The 20,498-nt window shown below is 37.8% G+C and overlaps 1 protein-coding gene across 1 annotated transcript in view; it reads right to left on the bottom strand.

The window, feature by feature from the left end:
* PREX2 (phosphatidylinositol-3,4,5-trisphosphate dependent Rac exchange factor 2) overlaps positions 1–20,498 on the bottom strand; it is a 171,532-nt gene that overhangs the window by 31,947 nt on the left and 119,087 nt on the right. Inside the window, exons 34-37 of the mRNA XM_058031486.1 lie at positions 19,160–19,262; positions 17,477–17,620; positions 13,380–13,494; positions 502–568 (exon numbers count right to left, since the gene is read on the bottom strand). Of these exons, the coding sequence (XP_057887469.1) occupies positions 502–568; positions 13,380–13,494; positions 17,477–17,620; positions 19,160–19,262 (429 nt within the window). The remainder of the gene's footprint in view (positions 1–501; positions 569–13,379; positions 13,495–17,476; positions 17,621–19,159; positions 19,263–20,498) is intronic.

Below are 20,498 nucleotides of genomic sequence, written 5' to 3'. Positions count from 1 at the left end.
ACTCTTCAATGAGAGAAGAGAGCATTAAATGAATTTTTATAGCCCCTGGGATCTCTCTGCCACAGAGGTTTAAAGACAGATGAAAGCATTTGAAGAAAGCCTAAATAAGAAGATTCAGAAGAAAGTCTTCTGAGCAGGATGCTGAAGGAGTATTTAATTTGGAAAAGCACTTCCAGCTTTCAGAACAAAGAATTTCTGCCTGCATGTCACATGCTCCTAGGGCAGCAGCATTGCTCTGAAAGCACAGTGAAAAAAGAAGGTAATGATTCCTCTTCTCAAATGCAGATACCCAGATACCCTCCCTGCCACACCTTTTAATCAGAACCACATGGTACCACCTACCCCAAAAAACACAGGGGGGACAAAAGGCTGCAAGAGAGCTCCTCCCTTCCCTGCCCCTCTCCCCCAAGATTTAAACAATTCAATTTGTGATAGAATAAGTCTCAGTAACACAGTGTGTAACATGCAGAGTTTAATTAGGCACTTAACATTTTTATTTACCTTATCTATATAAGCTGCTTTAGATGTAGAATTTGGAGGCAAGTTTGACTTGTCCAGGTAGAATGCCCTGAAAGAACAAACAGATAGAGTAAGGCAAAAACTAATTGTTTCAAGTCCTGAACAAAATTTCTACAAGGGACTATTCTTAGACAACATCCTAAGGTTGGAGGGTGTTTTACCTCATGGAAAGGGAGGGTCAAGGAGTAATACAATAATCAACAGGCACAATCACTCCTTCTTTTAAAACATTTAAATAAAAATCAATAAAATAAAGACCCTTTTTCATTCTGGAGGCAAAACACTGTCCCTCTGCCGTTTGGCAGTACAGTGCAAAACTTTAACATCTAGTTATAAGAACAAAGAAAAAAGGGATCTGAAAGTAATTTTCAACAAAGCTACCCATGGAAAAAAAGGTCTGTGCATCTGTATAGATTTTAAGAGTGACTTTGGGAAAACTGGTATAGAAACAGTGCCTGAGCTTCACATTCTACAACCTTTTTTTATATCTGCTGTATATAAGTGCAGTAACATAAAAGCAGAATCCCCAACATGAAACACAGTACTGACAGAGGAAACATATACATGTTCATAATATAAAAAGAAACAAAAAAGCAGAAACCCTACAGGGGACAAATATGCATTGTACATGTCTTCTTCAACTCCGGAACCCTAGAGGAATTTTTGTTTTAACTTTCCAACTTATAAGCACATTAATTGCTCACCACAGAGATGCAATCATTAAGCATCTCATAGATAAATATCACACATATCTTTGTGATAAGATCACAGGTTTTAGTGCCTCTGCAGCAACACTGAAATAAGTCTGTCACTGCCACAGCAGTGAAGTTGGACCAGATGATCTTTAAAGGTTGTCTAACCCAAACCATTCCATGTTTCTCTGATCACAAAACTCATTCTGCTGGTAGTAAAGCTCCTAAAATCTCCTGTGGCAGCTGAAAATAGAAATATTTGGTAGGCCTCCCTACCTACCAGTGAGAACCAGGCAGCAGCCACTAATGCAGAAACTCTGGGCAACATTTAAATGAAACAGAACAAGAGAAACCCAACTGAACTGTGGTACACATAAGGGAAAAAGAAAAGAGATTCTCCAGTGACAGCCTCAAGGTATCACTGAGATCTATCTCCACTCTGTGTGCCCAAGGCACAGACCTGACTAAAGGCCACAAGTGAGGTGAGCCATAACCCAGGCTGGAACTAAGGAGTTTGGCAGCCAAATTTCAGTTGCTCTATAGTATTAAAAAAAAAAAAAAAAAAAAAAAAAAAAAAAAAAAAAAAAAAGTCTTCTTGCATCCTAGCTCTCAAACAAGAGGATCAGCTGGATCCCCCAGTCATTAAAGCACTGATTCATGTAGTACACAAGGATAAAATTGCTCCCTCTCTTATTTTTTTATTTCATGTAGGAGAGAAGTTACATTGCTGCACACTTGCTGGGCAGGGGTGCAGACTGCAGATCTGAATACCTGTTACTCTTCAATAATCTGGCATGATTTACTTGATTAAATAAACCCATCTTTTATTTGTTTGTTGTTTGTAGCTTTGAAAAAAAAATTCTCCCAAATTTAAGGTTTGAATTAATTCCCTCAGAAAGCACAGCAAAGATAATCTAGTGCTGTTATTCCATTAAGCCTGTTGCATGATCTGCAATGCACTCTGTGTCAAAGGAAGCTGGACACCATTGAAAGGAAAAGAGGTTTGTAGAGAAAATTACTCATAAATCACTTTGAGTGGCCACAGCACATAAAAGCTACCTCAGCAGCAGCAGACCAACCTTTTTTCTTTGTTAGCAAAGCTACAAAACAAAGCCTCATGCTGCTCTCCCCTGAACATTATCAGACTGAAAGCCTACACTGCCTTTTCCTGCCATACAATAGGAAAATCTGCTTCATTCAGAGACTGTTCAGCAATCCCATCTCTTTGGACTGTTATTCCAGCAAATTCATCTGCATTAAATAAAACCAGAAACCAAATATGGAACAGTACACTAATTAATGGAGTACATGGAATATAATTAACTCAAGAGTATAAAATGAAGCAACACGGACACTGGAATGGAATATGTGGTTATAGGAATTACTCCATTAATTCAGGCAATTATTCACTAACCTAAAAAAACCCAAACAAAAATCAACTTTACACAACATTCATTTAAAATATAAAAATATCCTGTTACAAGTGAAACTATTCCTTCCCCATCAGATAACACTCCCAGATGTTTCTCAAGTGCTTTATTTTTATTGCTTTTCATAAAAACTGTCTTCAGTATTTTACAGAACATGACAACCTGTGGACAGCATATAAATTTCCAAAGCACTTCGCTTAATTACTAAATGCTTGTTAAGGACCTTTAATCATATTTTATGGGAAAAGTTAATGGCAATCTTGGCATGGTGCCCAATTTGGACAATATTTTCTAATCCATTTGAAATGAACCAGAATGAAATCATAGTTCTTTGTCTCCAAATGTGATGTTAGCTTTTAAAGCCTTGCAATTTCTCTAAGATCCAGCAGAAAAGCCTTCCTTAAAAAAAAAGAAAAGGTAGATAATCCAATACACAATAAATCTACTGAGGATTATTGCTGTGTTCGACTTTTGTAAGATATCCCCTACACAGCAATGTCAAATAAGAGGGACAAGTATCTCAGGGAAAACTAACACCAGGATAAGGTAACAAACATCTTAGGGTTCAAAAAGTAAAATCTCTCACAAGATAAAGGCTTTCCCAAGATGTCTTCCCACAACCTGAGTACAAAGGAAATGCAGAAGCACTGATGTTTTCTTAGTGAAGCATTTTTCAGGGTACCCTCCAAAGCTGACACAGACATGTATAAAGTCCTGAAAATTGAAATTTTGCAAATAGAAGCCTAAGAATGTTTCAGACCTGTAGAGACACGCATTCCTGAGTAACTTGGAACAGAAAGATAATTCAAGCAAATCCAAGTGTTTAGTCTTATTCTAAATTTCTTGTGCCAGTAAGCCCACAGGGTTATCCTAGGTATTGCTAGTCCTTTTTTTAAAAAGAAGGATAGTAAAAAAATAATTGAAGAGGAGTAGGTAACTGGGTTATGGCATTAAATACCACCGAGTTTTTGGTTCTGCTCTAGAAAGGTTTTGCTTTGATGTTATAGCACAGAAGAATTTAGCATTTTATTTCCAGAACCTGTGCGGCAAACATACAAATTAGTTCCTACTGTCCTCAATAGAAGCATGGAAATGTATCTCAATTCTACTAGATTTTTTTATCCCTTAGTCACAAGATATTAAAGACCATCTAGAAAAGCACAGTCAGCAATCTGAGAAAGGACACATCAGAACAGAGGTGTGGAGTAGGGAAGTGTGGGAATCCTTAATTATTTTCTTCAGCTCGAATTAAAAAGCACTGATTTATGACACAGATAAACAGTAACGCTGTATTTCTGCATCTATGTGCAGACATACAGAATTGTTCTTAAAGAAATACAAAAGTATTTCTTTAATAACAATTCTGTATGTGTGCAAAAACACAAATACAAAAGTATTTCTTTAATAACAATTTAATAATACTGTTCTGCCATCTAGCTTTTAACTACACAGGTGAGAGTGTGTATAACATGCTTATGTATATATGTGTGTGTATATAAATTAATACATATACATTTGCAAATACATTTATATCATCTAATATATATGTAAAAATTCCATTTTTTTCTGTAGTCAATGTGTCCATTTTCTGTTATAGCAAATTATTTCATGTATTCTTGCCACGAAATGGCAAATCTCAATAATTGATAGATTACCAAGTAGAATTACCTTCCCAACCCATGCTAAGACTCAGCAATTTTAAACCAAGTCTCCTAGCATCTGTCAGCAATACAATCCTATGTACAGCATCACCAGCATCCTTAGTAGTTACAGAAAGTTTTAATTTTAACAACTGAAAAGCTTTATGACAGTACCATGACTTTACTTGACAAAGAGCATATACAGTAATACTTTGACCTCTCACAACTATTGTGAAAACTGAAGTACAGAACAGAAAACTTTAGTACCATGTGGCTTTAGTACCATGTAACTTGCATTTCATGAGTAAGCATGTCAGTAAGCCCTACCCCTTGGTAAGGTCCTAGCGCCCTTTTACTTGTCACTGGTGAGGCCACACCTCCAATTCTGTGCTCAGTTTTGGGGCCCTCACTATGAGGAGGACCCTGAGAGGCTGGACTGTGTCCAGAGAAGGGCAATGAAGATGGAGAAAAACCTGGAGCACAAGTCATACAAGGAGCAACTGAAAGGTGGGGTTGTTTAGCCTGAAGAAAAGGAGGCTCAGGGGAGACCTTATTGTTCTTGTAGTGAGGTGGGATTGGCCTCTTCTCCCACACAGCAAATGACAGAACAAGAGGAAATGGCCTCAATTTGTGCCAGGGGAGGATTAGATTGGTTATTAGGAAAAGCTGGGACAGATTGCCCAGGGACATGGTTGAGTCACTATCCCTGGAGGTACTCAAAAGATGTGTAGATATGGCACTCAAGGATGTGGTTTAGCAGTGGACTTGGCAGTGCTGGGTTAACAGTTGGACTCAAAGGTCTTTTCCAAACCTAAATAATTCTGTGATTCCTGGCACAACCCCATCACAAAGTGGCAAACCAGCTTTTGTCAGTCCCTACTGATATCATGGTTTAGGAATTGTATTCTCCAGTTTAGCCTTCCCTCTGAAACCACTCCAAGCCATGCACCATCATTCACTCCCCCTTCCCCTGCATCGGGCTGGAGAGGAGAATTGGAGTCACAAAAGGTAAAGATCACAGGCTGAGACAAGAACAATTTACTAGAAACAGCAGTGCGGCAAGAAAACAAACAGTAAGAGCAACAATATTAATAACAAAAGTGTACAAAATGGTCACACAAAAATGGTCTCTGTGGAGCCCACAATCCAACCACAGCCATGCCCCCCCATGCCCCCCTGGCTCAGGACCAGCACCACATTTACTCCAGGAGAAGGAACCTCTTCTCCTTGGAAGAGACTCCCTTCCCCTGCCCCTGGCAATGATGGAAGGTGGCCTAGAACAATCTCCAGGTCCTAGCCATGTCCCTCCTGGCTGCTGCAGGAATTAACCCTGTCCTGGCTGGGAACAGGACAACTACTATTTCCCTCTACTGTGGGAAATAGTGCGAGCTTTGGTGAAGGGGATGCGACTGTATGGTGAGGCAAGAAATATACATAGAGAAGAGAAAAATTAATCAGGTTTAATAATGCATTTAAATACTTACAAGTGGGGAGGGGTATAAAGAAAATTTCAAGAAATGAAACTTAAGGACTTCCTTGGCAAATATCTGCTTTAGTGGATTAGACTGGGAGTACAGCAGGGACACAAACTCTCAGTTATTGAAAACCAAATTCCCAAGAAACAAGACACTTAAACTGAGGGGAGGAATCTCCATAATGCTCCTCATTTTCTTGCAAGACTGCAGCATCTGGCTAAACTACTGGTCTCCCAGCAATTTAAACTACCTTCAGCCAATGAGTAAGGTATGTTGAGCAACTGGCAGTAGAATGAGCACAAGTATCTGAGATAGAAACAGAGGAGGATGCTTGCAAAGCAACAGTCCTGCTATCAAAACAGGCCTTTCACAGCCCTGCTCTTAAACCTTTGTAAACACAAGAGCAGGGGATTACATAAATGTAAGCATAGAAATGTGAAGACAGAAAGTCACGGATGACCAAAAAATGGGAAAAAAGGTCCAGTTTGCTCAATGTAACACTGCCCACTTTTCACCTGTTTTCCAGAATTTAGTCTCCAGTGTCTCTACCTACATCCAAGGGCACTTGAAACCATCCTATTTGTGATGTGAAATGGAAGTTCTTTGACCACAGACCAGTTACAGGTGCCCTCCTGCTTCTCCCATCAGCGACCAGGAGGGAAAGAAAAGGCTCCTGATCACTGCAAATCCACATTCTCTGTGCTTGCAGCAGTTAAGGAAAGCAGGATAAACCTGATGTCCACCTCGGTGAGCAAAGAGTCAGTACATATAATCTACCAAGACTCATAACTTTCAATTACAGAACACTATTGATAATAAATACTGATCCTATTCTGTCCAAAGTCTAAAGAAACAATTAATTTACATTCAGAGAATGAGCACAGCATGGAAAAAGGAAAAAAAATCCCAAAGCTAAATTCAAGCCATCTGGCAATATCTTTTAGACCAGCTAGACAAATTTCATTTACTTTTCCCAGGATCTCTCTATTCTCTCTGGTCTTGCTTCACTTACATGAAATGAATATTAATTTCTGTTCTATCTAAAGTACTTCTTACCAAGTTAATCAGGAGAGAAACTTAGCTAGTATTTCTTTGTTATATCCTTCAGAGTGAATGCTTCATTTTCAATTAAAGACTGCATTTAGAGAGAGTTATGTCAAATTTCTAGACATTTGGAATCACATCTTAAAAATCTAAGAGCCATTAGATTTCCAATGTTTATAGTCTTAGGAAATACATGATAAATTTGTAGTATTGCAGTCCTGCTTTACTGCTGGCTGCTGTTTTGAGTACAAAGCTGTGTATCAAATAGGTAGTATTGAAGGCCAGGAAGCAGTTTTTCTATGTCATTTAGAAATATATCACTGTAATAAAAAGAAAATATCACAGAATCGCTCTCTGACACCCGTAAGTCTCCTTACATCACTCTTCTGAACTTGATGGCAATGACAGAAACTGTTAGTTGCTCATTAACATGTCACTCACTGAGCAGAACAGACATGAAGGAAGGACCCACCACAGGGTAAGAGTAGCACAAGGACAAGCAAGACAAGCTTCTTGACCACTTGAGCATTTGCTTTGGAAAAGCTTTCCACTGGAAACAGTGGGGCAAGGAGTCTGTCAGTCTTAAGGTGGATTTTAATGTATTTACTACAGGAATTGATAGATGATCTAGCCTTTTTGATAATGCAGTTATTGCCTAGAGGCTTCATCATTTTGTTTCAGAGACAAACAAGTTCTTTCTTTCACAGTAATTAACTACCTTTAAGTGGATACATCCTTTATGTCATTGTAACTCATTTACAGCAAAGCAACTATTAGAGAATTTTAGTTCAGCCTGAAGCCATGAGTGCCATCACATCTATTTTCTGCCTTGACTAAATTATACAGGATACAGAAAGCATCATCCTGCCAAGAAGCCTGCAGCTTGAGAGGCTGTTGTGCATTTATACATGCGTGTATAAATAAAAAAGATGTTACATTCCTGAGATTTTGTTCCATGTTTGCAGATATTCTAGAGGCAGAAATGGTTTCCTTTTCTTATCTTTCTGAAAATCAAAAGAAACAAGAAACCCCAACAACATGAAAACCTTCTGAATTGTAACATTCCTGAATAAAGAATTCAATTAAATTTGCCATTGCTCTGTGGAGGATTACTTATGTCATAAAATAAATACAGGAGGCTTCAGACAGAAAAATTGTTTGAAGTTACATTGTAAACGAAACTCTTTAAAATGACAAATATTACATTCAGTGTAATCAGATGTTCAATGTAATGAGGGTAGTTAGCTAAATCATTTGTCGTTAGATTCACTGATTATAATTGCTTCCTTAGCATAACAGACTTGCATTTACCTCCCAAAATGATATCCAAGAAAGCAGCAACATAGGGAGAAAAACCCAACAAAAAAAACCCAAGAAAACTCAAACAAAATCCACTTTCTTCCCCCCCCCCCTTTACTGCTTGCTTTAATTTTTCTTCTATTATGGCTGTACAACAGAGTACAGAAGTAGCTGCCAATAAGCCTGGACACAGCTGACTTCAAAGAATAGTTCCAAATCACACAGAATGGTAGGCAGGAAGGAAGGAACTTTCTATTGATGCACAAGCGAGTTAATTACTATCCAGTGGTAATTAACACCCACACCAGTGGTGGGGATGTGCAGCAGCCCTCAGCTGTCTTTCCCACAGCATGATCCTATCTTTGGAGTAAAGAACTGGGTCATCACATAATCAGGGGTGTCACAAAGAAAGTGCCATGCTGAGGATAAGAGAAAATTAATGGAAAAGCAGAACTCTCCTGACCCCACCTTCATCTATCATTTTTCTCATTTCCTCTTTACATTCCCAATCCTGCCCACCATAACATCAGAAAACAAATTTTGAAGGGGTTTAGATATCTAAATGCGAGCATACATTTCTGAAGAAGCATTAAAATTGTTCATCTATCTAAAAACCATTACTTTCTCTAATTTCTTATTAGCTAAAAATGATCTGCATAGACAGTTTTGGAATCCAAGCACGTCTATTGATGTGCAGTTTTCAGCACCTACAGACCACTGTCAGCAATGAAAGCAAAGCACACTGCAGAGGCACAAAAGCTGGAAGGAGGCTTGGTACAGCCACAGCCCTGCACCCTGCTGAATGACCTGTGCCCTGAACATCCTCTCTGCCTTTGTGATACATCCCCTCCGTGCACAGGCGTATCCAGGAAAAAACCTCCTATGGCACAGATGTGCTTGGACTTTTCTGATTAAGCAGCTAACCAGAAGCACCTGTAGAAAACTGCATTTTAATAGAATGTCATAGGAGGGACACCTTTCACCCAGAATGAGAATTCACACTACAAAAAAACCTAAAAAAACTATCACCACCAGCAAAAAAAAAAGATTAATTTGATAAAATGTCAAACAGAGGTAGGAAGACCAAAAGAGAAAGTTGGTTTTTTTTCCTACTGCACACTCAAATTCTCATTCTGGGCCAGCAAGTCCAAACCTATAGTAACTTGGACAAACATTACAGAAGTTTTCATTCTGACACTGAAAGTCCATTTTCAAAAATGGCTTACTTTTTGCAGGAAGATAACCCAAAACCCTATTTCTCTAAGGATAAAAACTGCTCTCATATCCAAATAAATGTTTTACTTGGAAGTCATTGTTCAGTCCAAAGACTGTCTGAGCTATGGCCATGCAGCTAACCTGTCTGTCAAGGTCTGCCCCAGCTTCCAACAGGCTTGCATCACAACCAATCTGACCATCACAGCACAGACCATAAGATTTATTTCTATTCAATGCAGTACGAGCTAACATACTGAACCCTGCTGCAGGAAATAGACCTCTATCAGTTATGAAGACCATATTCAAAGGACAGAATGTATTTTAAACAAATAATGCTTAAATTGTAATTTTGAAGCATTACTGCTTTAAGTTTACCCTCATGTTTTTACAATTACGTGGCTCAAGACTTGCAGGACAATATTTAAATCAACCAAGCAGTCTGAGTAAATATAGTGCATTTGTGAGATTTTGTTATTCCTACCAGCATTTGTAGTAGTTACAGATTTGAACACCATTGTGTCCTGCACTGTTGAAGCAAAATAATGTCTGGTATCTGTAACAGCAAAAGGATTGATTCAGGGTGAAAAAAGCCTGTTTGAAAGTCAAGGAGTACCAAAGGAGGAAGATGGGGACAAGTAGAAGGAGGAAGGAGAACACAGAAAGGTCTCATTTAACACTGACCTCCATAGTGATCAGATACACAGGTACTTTTTAGTCTGCTGCTAAATTAGAAGACAACTGCTGAGCTATCAAACACCTAGAAATAAAGATCTTGAAAATCTCTGCTGACCTAATTACTTTCACTTGGATGTACTGAATGTTCCTGATTAGCAAACAATTTGATTAAGTTCAAGTTACATTGCTGGCAACTACTAGCACCAGCCCAGTTCTCAAACAGAATTTGAACATAACTTTATTTTCCTTAGCAGTGTCACAGAAACAGAATTGGTGAACTATAAATATAAGTGCAATTTGAAAAAAAAAAATCCAGCATGATTAAGAATAATTGTGGGTTAGATGCTGAAAATTTCTCAGCAGAGTGAAATCTCATAAACTAGATATTGGTTGTTTTGTTGATTTTCTTTAAATAACATTTTTATTTCAATAAAGCACTTCCCACATACTGCTGGCATAGAGGATGTTGCCTCAGGAATTGCAGGAGAACTCAAGCTTGTCTTAGAACAAAAGTTCCCATATTTTACTAATAAGATTCAAATAGCTAGGGTTAATTCCATTCCAGAAGATGGAGGAACATTTCCTCCATTCCACATAAGCACGAAATTCTATAACCAATTTTCAACTGTCTTTCATGCATTCTCATAAAAATGATGATCTTATCAATGACTATTTCATAGCTGAGGTAGTATTTGAAAAAGCCCCAAAGCAAGAACCATGAAAGACAGAAGCTTTTTAAATGATGTTCAAATCAGTGTCAAGGAGGACAAGTCTGCACCTGGATTTATTGCATCAGTTCTGATACTGTAGAAAAGCTGGTCAGAGTTCCAGAGTTATGAATGACCTCCGCAATAAAAGCAAAGGTTCAGCTTCTTGACTTAATGGCTATCCATCCTTCCTGAAATCCACTAAAAATTCCCTAATATATCTTTTGATTCATTCAAATAAATAACCTGTATATTAATCCTTTTAAAGCACATATCAGTATGAAATCAATTACCCAAAAATATTCTGTGTACTAAAAGTTTAAGAAGACTTTACTACAAGAAATTAAGAGGTAGCTGAGCAAAAATGCTATTCATTTTTTAATTTACTCTCCTGCTTGTGCACATACCAAGCTAGGCCAAAATCTCTGTTTGCAGCTGGGACCACACACAACCAAGGGGTCTCTTTTATTTCAAATATTATTGGAGCATTATTAACTCAATGCATCAGGAATAAGAGAAGTTGAAATTGTTTCCTGAGTTCTCATCAAGGGATGCCTGGGCTGCAGTGTCACTGCCAAACATTGCTTTCTTTCCCACTAGTCCCACACTTTTTCTTCTCCCACACTTTTTCCATTGCCATTGCTCCCACTTGCTTTTGGCTGCTGTAGTGATGGAGAGATTATAAAATGGTCATCAGATGGTCATCAAACAAGCAAGCAGAACATTCCTTTTCTATGGAGAAAGAACAGCTTCGAGGTTTTGTCTTAGATGACTTATTTTATTATTGATTAAGAGGTGGTGCATGGAGGATTTCTTCCACGTGAAGTATTATTGCACTTGAGTATATTTCTAGGGAATATTTAATTTCCTTTTTTTTGTTTTTCTTTAGAGCAATTATCCAAATGTTAATATCTTTTGCTGCTGTTGTTACTTCATTAGATTCTCCTGGCCAAACACCTACACAGGCTAGCAAATAGCAGAACAAGAATGAAGCATCTGCTTTTCTGTTTTTCCTCTTCACATTTTGTCAGTTATTTCCTGAAGCTGTTTGTGCTGCACTTAAGAAATGGGTAGAGTTCACCAGAAAGCAAACAAATCAATTACTGAATGTTCTAGTCAGACATTAGAGAACTGAAAAAAACATAAATTCTTTTCCTGTTCTTCTGCCTGGGCAGAGATACCCATGGTAATTCTTGCTAATGATAAGTTTTTCATGGTAACTTCTTATGAAACTAGGCCTTGAAGCTTAGCAACTCATCAGAGCTGTGAGTCACAGCACTGTAAAGAGGAATGTACCTCATTATAGCCACAGCATGAATGAAGGACATAACTCATGAGGTAAGCAAGGTCAAGGAACATTAGAGCATAGAGTCAGGAAGAATTTATTTCAAGGATCTTCATGGGAGGTTAAATTGGTCCTATTCATAGAAAAAAAACAACACAAAATGTCTTGCCTTGTCTAACTGATAGACTCCCTTTCCAAAACTAGCTGATTTCATCTAGGCCAAATACTGGCATGACCAAAGTTCTCTGTAAAACTGATTTATACCATAAACCTACTTTTTCCCCAATAGGAAGTGTGAGTACAAGAAGATGGAAAACAGACTAAAGGAATACATTTATCATTGACAAACAAATGCAGACAGAGATGTCACACAGAAAAATCAAATATACCATACCTACTGAATGAAATTGGCTTTAAAATCCCTTTTGCTATAGCAATACTTAGATTAAAACAGAATCTAGAAATCCCACTGCTTTAATAACAAATAAGTTAAATGATTTTGCAAGGTCCATGAAGAAAACCCTCCAGAGAGAACCAACAGGTAAAGGAATTGCAAAGAGATCCTCATTTATCTCCTTCACCCTTCTCCATTGTCCTTGAGCTTTTTTTAATTCCTGTTCTCAGCTGCTTTATAAACTGCCTAATCGTCCTGGTGAAATCACTTTTCCATCCAATTCAAGAATTTTAGAAGTGAATAGATGTGGTTTTACCACAGCCCTTTGCACTCTTCAACTCACATGGCAAGTAAGAACACTCAAACAGGTGTTTTGCACAGACACAGCGAGACACAAGAGTCATCTATGCACCCATTTTCCTTACTTTACTTCATAACTAACAGATTATTTTGTGCAATAGTAATTCTGCCTTAGTGAAACTCCTTAATGAAATATGTACCAAAACACATAGCTGCATAATTTCTACATACACTGGCAAGTATGCACTCTGTAATCCATAGCCAGTGCTGATGCAGGCATCCAAATATGTCTGTATTCCCATTAGTATGGTGTGGTGTGGGGAGAAAGAGCAGGAAAAGAACATTATTTTTAAAGTCCTAGTCTGTAGAAATTAGGTAAATACAGTCTATAAAATCAGATCATAATGTGTAGCAATTCTGATACTCCACTTGTGATCAAGTAGACATTTCCTTCTCTACATGCATTATTACAACAACCTGGAGGCAATTACAGCTAAAAATTTTAGGATAAAAAAATTTTTATAAAAGTAACTAAACAGTACAGAAATCAAAAAAGTCAGAATCATGAATCTTGGATCTTACTCAATCGTGAACCCAAAGCCAATCACCCTAAAACAGATTTCAGTTTAAAGCAGTGTCACAGAAACTGAGTTGAAAAACAGAACTCTGTAAGCTAATTCCAGGAACGTTGGTTTATTACCCACCGTAGCTTCTGGTTATACTGCTTGACTTTTTCTAGTGAGGCAGCATTAATCTGAGCTTGAAATTCTTCCACTGAAACACTGTCCCTGTAATAGTATCCTTCCATGCTCTCCAATGCTGTGAAAAGAGAAAGGAGAGCGGAAAAGAGAGAGATCAGTATTAAATATTTAATAATTGCCTTCTTTGTAGTTTTGTTCACACAAAAGTGAATTACTTTTTAACCCTGAGGCTGTGACCCTACTTTGAATCACTGAGCTGTTTCCATATGTCATCAAATTCATACAGATCTCTCTTAAAAATTTCATTTACAAGAAAAATTATATTTCTTGCCCTGTGGAAAATATAAGAGAGCACACTAATTTGAGTTCCTTTGCTTTAATTAAAGTACTCCTGCCTTTTGAATGCAAATGTGAGGTTTAATTGTGATACATCCTGGAAGAAAACAGTAGAATGAGCTGGGGTAGTGGAAATAAAGGATCAATGTAACTCCCTAACAGAAGGAGACCTAATAACTTGGATGTGGAGCACCTCAGAGGCCTAGGACTCATTACCTAAGGGTTCCTCCAGTTATAGTCACTGATAATGTGAAAAATTTCTTCTAGATCAAGTAAAGCAAATTTTTCTGGATCTCTGAAAATTACCTAGAAGTTCCTTTTCAAGGTAAGTAAAGTCAAATACTTGTCTGTGTCCACCAAACCAAGGATGAATATTGCTACAATAACTCAGGAACTAAACAGAAACTTCAGTGAAAGGATTCTCATGAAAATTAGGACTGAAAATATTAAGATCTTCATATTAAGAGGTCAACCACATTAAAACATAGACCTCAAATCTTGGTGAAATATGATTTTTTTTTTTTTTTTTTTGTGGAGAAGCATTAAAGGCTTCACAATTGGGAACATTGCCACTTTAGAAATCCAAACACATTCTAAGAACTCATCACCCCATCAGAAAATGCAGGCCATAAGCAGAGTTTTCATGGAAACATGCTGCTGCCTTACAGCTTCAGCTGCACACAGAATATTAATTCTGCTTGTATTGCTTAATATGACCAGTTAATAAATAATTCATTCATTGTGAAAGAACATGCAAATTGCACTCCCCTTCTGTGCTTTCACAGTTTGTAATTCTACTTCTGTGCAAAAAATATTAAGTTTCAACAGTCAGACTTGATTCTTCTTTGGTTCTAAGTCACACCAGAAAGCTCAAACAAAAATACCCACTGAACTCAATTTATAACAGCATGTTAACACAAACAGAATTGATAATCCCTACTGCTTATTTCACTGGCATGAAGTTGGTTTTATTCAATTAGATTATCCAACCGGGAAACTCAGTCACCTGTGAGGCCTGGCAGGAGCACAGAGCTCTCAGAGCTCTGCCTCTGTGGGGCCACGCTCACAGGTGCAGCAGGGACTCCCATGCTCTCTGCTTTGGCCCTGCCCTCTCTGCAGGATTCAACAATTTTTCTACCCAGTACATCAGGAAGTTCTTTTGTAAGGAAGCTTTCCTTACAAAAACGTTTTCTATGGCAGTCTTCAATCCAGGATAGGATATTATGGTGTGAAGACATAGAATTGGGAAAGCAACCTGGAAGAATGGGTGGAATCAGTGGCTAATGGGACCTGGTCTGCCCAGGGGCCCACTACTGTGCAGCCTGAGCAGGGCATCAAAGGTATCTCTGTTGTTCAGTGCCTTTATCACCGACATGGAGGAGGTAAGACAAGTTTGCAGCTGATGCCAAACTGGGACAAGCAGTGGATTGCACCCAAGTGCAGGGCCACATAAAGAGCCAGGCTCTTCACAATGGTACAAGCCAACAATCCACACAAATTGAAACAAGAGACATTTCAACTCAATAGAAAGAAAAAACCTTTTCACCACTAGGGCAGTCAAGTAGAGTAACAGGCTGCCCAGGAGGTTTTACAGTTTCTGTCCCTGAGTGCTTGCAAGACACCCAAGCCACCTGGTTTCATGCTGCAGCTGCTGTTCTTACGAGTGGGAGGTTGGAACAGAGGTCTCCTGACGTCCCTCCCCATCTGAATTATTCTAACACTCTATGAAGAACTAAAAAAAAATTTAAAGCTATATGTAATTAAAACACTATGTAACAATTTTAAATAAACAGAATTTTCATTTTAAATAGCGTCTTTAAATTTATTGTTGGGATCTTAAGTCTAATGAAGGAAATGGAGAAATCTAAATGCCAATAGCAATATCTCAACAGCCCTGGTCCTGCAAGCCAGGATCCTTTTGAATGTGTACACATTTGGGTATACGGTTGAACAAAACTGTTTTTTACAAATGGAGAGACAGATAATACAGCCCGGGTAAACAACAAAAATATGATAGAGCAAATCATGTTAAATGTTGACTTGTAATTTTAGGCATGGAGCTATGACACTCTGAATAGAGAAACACAGAGATAAACAGTCTGATGTGCACTGACCTGTGCCTCTGACAAAGTATCCCAAAAACATGATTTTCTAAATGTTCTATTTGAAAATAACATCAACCTTTGTATTTTAGGCAGGAAACAACTTACCTATGCTTAGATTAGAGGAGCAAAAATTCACTTCACAAAGAAACTTAAATAAGATTTCTACATTAGTAGCTAATAAATTTCAGTTACAGATGGGAATCTACTGAGTTAGTTTAATGGCAGGTCAGCCAAACCTCATAGGAAAAAAGTGAAAAGTAGAATCCCAATCCACTCATTAATGAGGTAAAAAACCTGCAAAATAATGATTTTTACACTAGAATTTAAAGACTTATCCAGGACTTCTTATTCTTGGAGTCCGTTGGACTATTTTAGAGGATGCACATTGAAAATTAAAGACATTTGATATTATAAACAAAGAAGAAACTTTCCATTCTACTGAAAATATTAAGCAGTTGTAAACACTTGAATGGATCTTTATCCTTTATCTGACTACAGATATGCTTATCCTAAGAATCAAAATTTTTTTGACTATTGGAAACAGAAGTGGAAAAAATTTTGCTTAATAAATCCCATAGCACACCAAATCCCCTCCCCAATCTAAAAAATCCAGCATTTCCAGGAATTCAGCTGAACCAAGGTATTTTCTGTTCTCTCTCAAGTGCTTTTTTTGTCTGCTCTGCTGAAACTTGCCTCCTGCTCAGTGTTCTCATTTCTCCCTATGACTGAAATCAATCTATTCAAAAGAAAACCACTGAAGTCTTCATTAGCTTGTTTAAAAATCTAACTCCAAAGATCTTACTTTTTAAAAATTGTGTGTTCTAACTTTATTATAAGTTCATCTATTTATTTATGTTTCTGTGCACTATTTTCTTTTACATCTCCCCCTTGTCTATCAGAGACCAAGCTCCCTGCTAAAACTTCATTTGTATGCCTGACTTCTGCCTGTGCCACAGAGACTCTGAAAGCCTTTCACAAGGTGTGGAGTATTTTCAGCTCCCTGTGAAATCAAAGGCGGCTCAGGGCAATCAGCAGCTCACATTCAGCATCTCAGTGGAGCAAACTTCACACTCCTTATGGCTGTAATGACACTGCAGCTAATGCAGGCTGCCTGCAATTTATGAACAGTCTGAGCATCAGCGCCACCATTCCTCACTTTGTAATGTTTGCAGAGCAATAGCTACACAAGCCTGAAAATGCTATTTAACTCTTAGTAACGTTTTCAGGAGACAGAATTCTCAGGGGGATAACAATTTAGTCCTCAAATATGAAGTAATGGGAAAAGATTACGATAGCATTTGAAAAGCAAAACACTTTTAAGGGAAGTTTCATGGTCTGACTATTGTCCATTAATGGCTAAAAAGAACAAAACAATGTTGATAAATGAAGATTCACTCTTTGTGGTTGGAATGATGGAACTGGCATAAACTTAAAAAATAGAGGCATGGTTATAAATTTCTATTACAGACATCCGAATTTCTTCAATTTACATTTTAATTCCAAGTCCTCAAAAATTGCCTACATTAAACAACATCTAAATATAAGCACTGTACCCTTATGACTACGGAGGATTCAAACCAGAGTAAATAAGTGAGAGTTTAAAGAGAGTTAGCTATTATGTGAAAAAAGCAGGGCAGGGTGAATTTAACCTCAAGTTACCTTGTGAAAAAAGCACTGGGTGGATTTTGAATCCTCCTCCATTCTTCAGCCTTTGTGGAAGCTGTTCAAAGTGGTAACCATCAAGGTAGAAGTAAACCTTCAGCGTTTGCCGGCTTCCTTCTGCTTGGTATGTGATTGGTACATCTAAAAATACAGTCAGTGTTACAATTCGATTGTAAGCAATGACACATTCTTTTCCAGAAACTGCTGCACACAAAATCCATGCAGTTAGATAAAAAAAATCACTGCAGACACAACGTTCAGTATTTTTCATTATACACTGTTTCCATAGATGAGTCTCCAAGTTGAAAACAGTAACAACAAACATAGCGACTTGTATTAGTATTATTATTACACAGTTTTTTTTACTGTGAGCATAAATCACATTGTACCTAAATGGTGAAGATTACAAAGGAACATTTTCATTACTTATGATAATAAGAAAATACTTTTCTCTCATAGATTATGCAGAATCGTAACTGAAAAAAATAAAATTTTGCCAGTTCTTGGGCTACTGTAAACATAGAGTGACTGTGGTGGCAGCATTTAAACCAAAAGAAAATACAGAATTCATTACAATCCTTGAACACATGGTGTTCCTGTTTATTAGCACAGACACCTCATTTGAATGACCCTGCAATATGAACAGTTCATGACATAGGTACAGCATTAACTCCACACTAGGAGGCCCTCCTGGAACTGCATTTCCATGCTGTTACTGGATTTAGCAGGGCTTCTTTCGAAAACACTCTGAGCAGGGGTCGTACTTGAATCAAACCGAAATAACTGTGGTCTTACACAGGCTAAATCCTACCTGACTACCAGCCCTGAGCTACTGAATTCTCCCAAGCAGAGGCAGCTTTGTGGAGAAGCTTTCTGTCTTCTGGTTTTGGTTATTGCAGAAGTTCTCTCCAGTGTGGTCTTAATCCAGCAAAGGAATTGTTTCAGAAGGGCTTGATGCGAAGCAGACATGCTTTCCTCCCTTCCCAGGGGACTTATGAGACAGGAAAAAAATGAGGCCTTTTTGCTCACCAAAGTTCACTGCAGGACAATATCTACTGGCTGAACATATATTAATAAAGGAATGGCTGAAAATGAGCAAAGTGTACAAACAGCAGACTGCAAAGACAGTCCTTTCCTGCTGAGTTGGGCAAGTTTTGTGAGGAAGGGTTCAGGACCCTGATCATCTGCAGCAGCAGGTCTCAGAGAAAACTTCTTGCCCACTTTAAAGTGATCCTAATAGTGCCTGTCCTGTCCCCTCAAGGAACTCTTCAAAGAGTCATTTATTTTTCACACAACAAAATGAAATGTGGTTTATGCTTCTTTGTCTCATATCAGCTGCGTTTCCCTACCAAGACCTTCAAGCTATTTTTACACACTTCTTCAACAACAGCTGGGTCTTCCAGGGACTTTCCTGATGCAGTCACATACTCCCAATGTTCATATACTCCCAAAATTCAGCTAAGCAAACAATTTTGCCCCCAGGGTTACTGACATTGCCAGATAATGATTCTGCAGTGTCACCCATGACAGCAGTATTTCAGCACATTTAGGATTACCAGGAGAGCTATACATATACTTAGTGTCCATAATTCCAAGTTGTATAAGATTCCCTGTGGGAGGTGATGTTCTAGGAATAAAAAATGTTACAAAACCAGAAAAACCCAGAAATTAATTACTCACTTGCAACTAGTGGTTCTGGCTCTGATTGTCTGAAGTAGAACGTAACTTTTTCCAAGTCAAACAATGCAACCAATGTATCTTCTAGCATAGCTTGTTCATCAGCCTAAAAAAGGCAAAATAAAAATTGCAAAGGTCATCTCAGCCAGATGTTTTCCCTACCAGAAATAATATAAGAGAGCAGAACATAAAATTAACTAGTGTTGCACAACATTCACTGCTGCAGCATATAACCTATTTAACTCCTAGATGAGGTAAACACTTTTGTTTCTATTGGCATTTTCCCTTTTATTACTATTTCAGGATTATTAAAATTAATTTTATCACACCATTTTACCACACCAATTAATAGGTAATTTATAGCTACCATTACTTCTTAAGTCTTTTAATTGAGTCATTCTGTCATTATTCTGTAAGACACCAGATTCTGAATACCATAGACCTTGTCTTGCCACCAGGTCTATCTTGTAAAGCAACAGAAGAGATGTGTGAAAACTATAGATTTTTAGCAATTTTCCTCTAAAATTTCCATAACTTTAGGATTTCACTTACAAGCAACATATAAGAGTTTATTGTGTCCACTCTAAACACCAATAATTGAACCAGAAGCTCAGAGAATTTACAGCTCAGGATGACTTGCGCTTCACCTGCAAAACTCTAGGCACAAATCAAGTACACAGATGTGCCAATATTCTGATTTGCACCTATAGTTCACTCTGTGTACCCCTGAGCTAAAGAGATAGTTAAAGAGATCCAGGATTTCTCAAGACACTTAACTGAACCTTTAAAAAGGAAAATAGTAATCTACAATTATGTTTATCTTGATTTAACTATGCAGACCAGTTATAGCTTAAATCAATAATCACTTAAAGTAATTCTATTCCTTATACAGCCCTCCCCTGGCTCTTTAGATTAGCAAGAGCCAAAAGGAAATCAGAATTGCCTGTTTTTCCCCCTCTAAGAACTGAAACAGTAGGATGACCAAGAATAATAAAAAGCTGTCCATAAATTGACAATAAATTACAGTTTACAGAATGATAGAACAGAAGAAAAAACCCCCATTATTTTCCCTGTTATATATAGTGAAACAGTTTTCCCCCTGGTATTTATGAAAAAGCAAATCTGCTAGAAATATCTGTCTTCTGGTTCAATTTATGAAATCTATGGACAGAGTGATTTTGTCAGCAGAATAGTCTGAATACCACAGAGCAGCGTGGGAAACTCTTGCACAACTGCTCATTCTTTGCTGAGCTCTGGCCATAATGAGTGTAATTTCCTTCAAATACCCTTGTTTAAAATAACACAGATCATTTGTAAGCCAAATAGTGCTGAGAAGGTAGTG

The sequence above is a fragment of the Melospiza georgiana genome, chromosome 1, assembly GCF_028018845.1.
Source record: "Melospiza georgiana isolate bMelGeo1 chromosome 1, bMelGeo1.pri, whole genome shotgun sequence".
NCBI lineage: Eukaryota > Metazoa > Chordata > Aves > Passeriformes > Passerellidae > Melospiza > Melospiza georgiana.
Note: the sequence above shows the minus strand (reverse complement) of the source record. Positions and strands in the feature narration are given on the sequence as shown.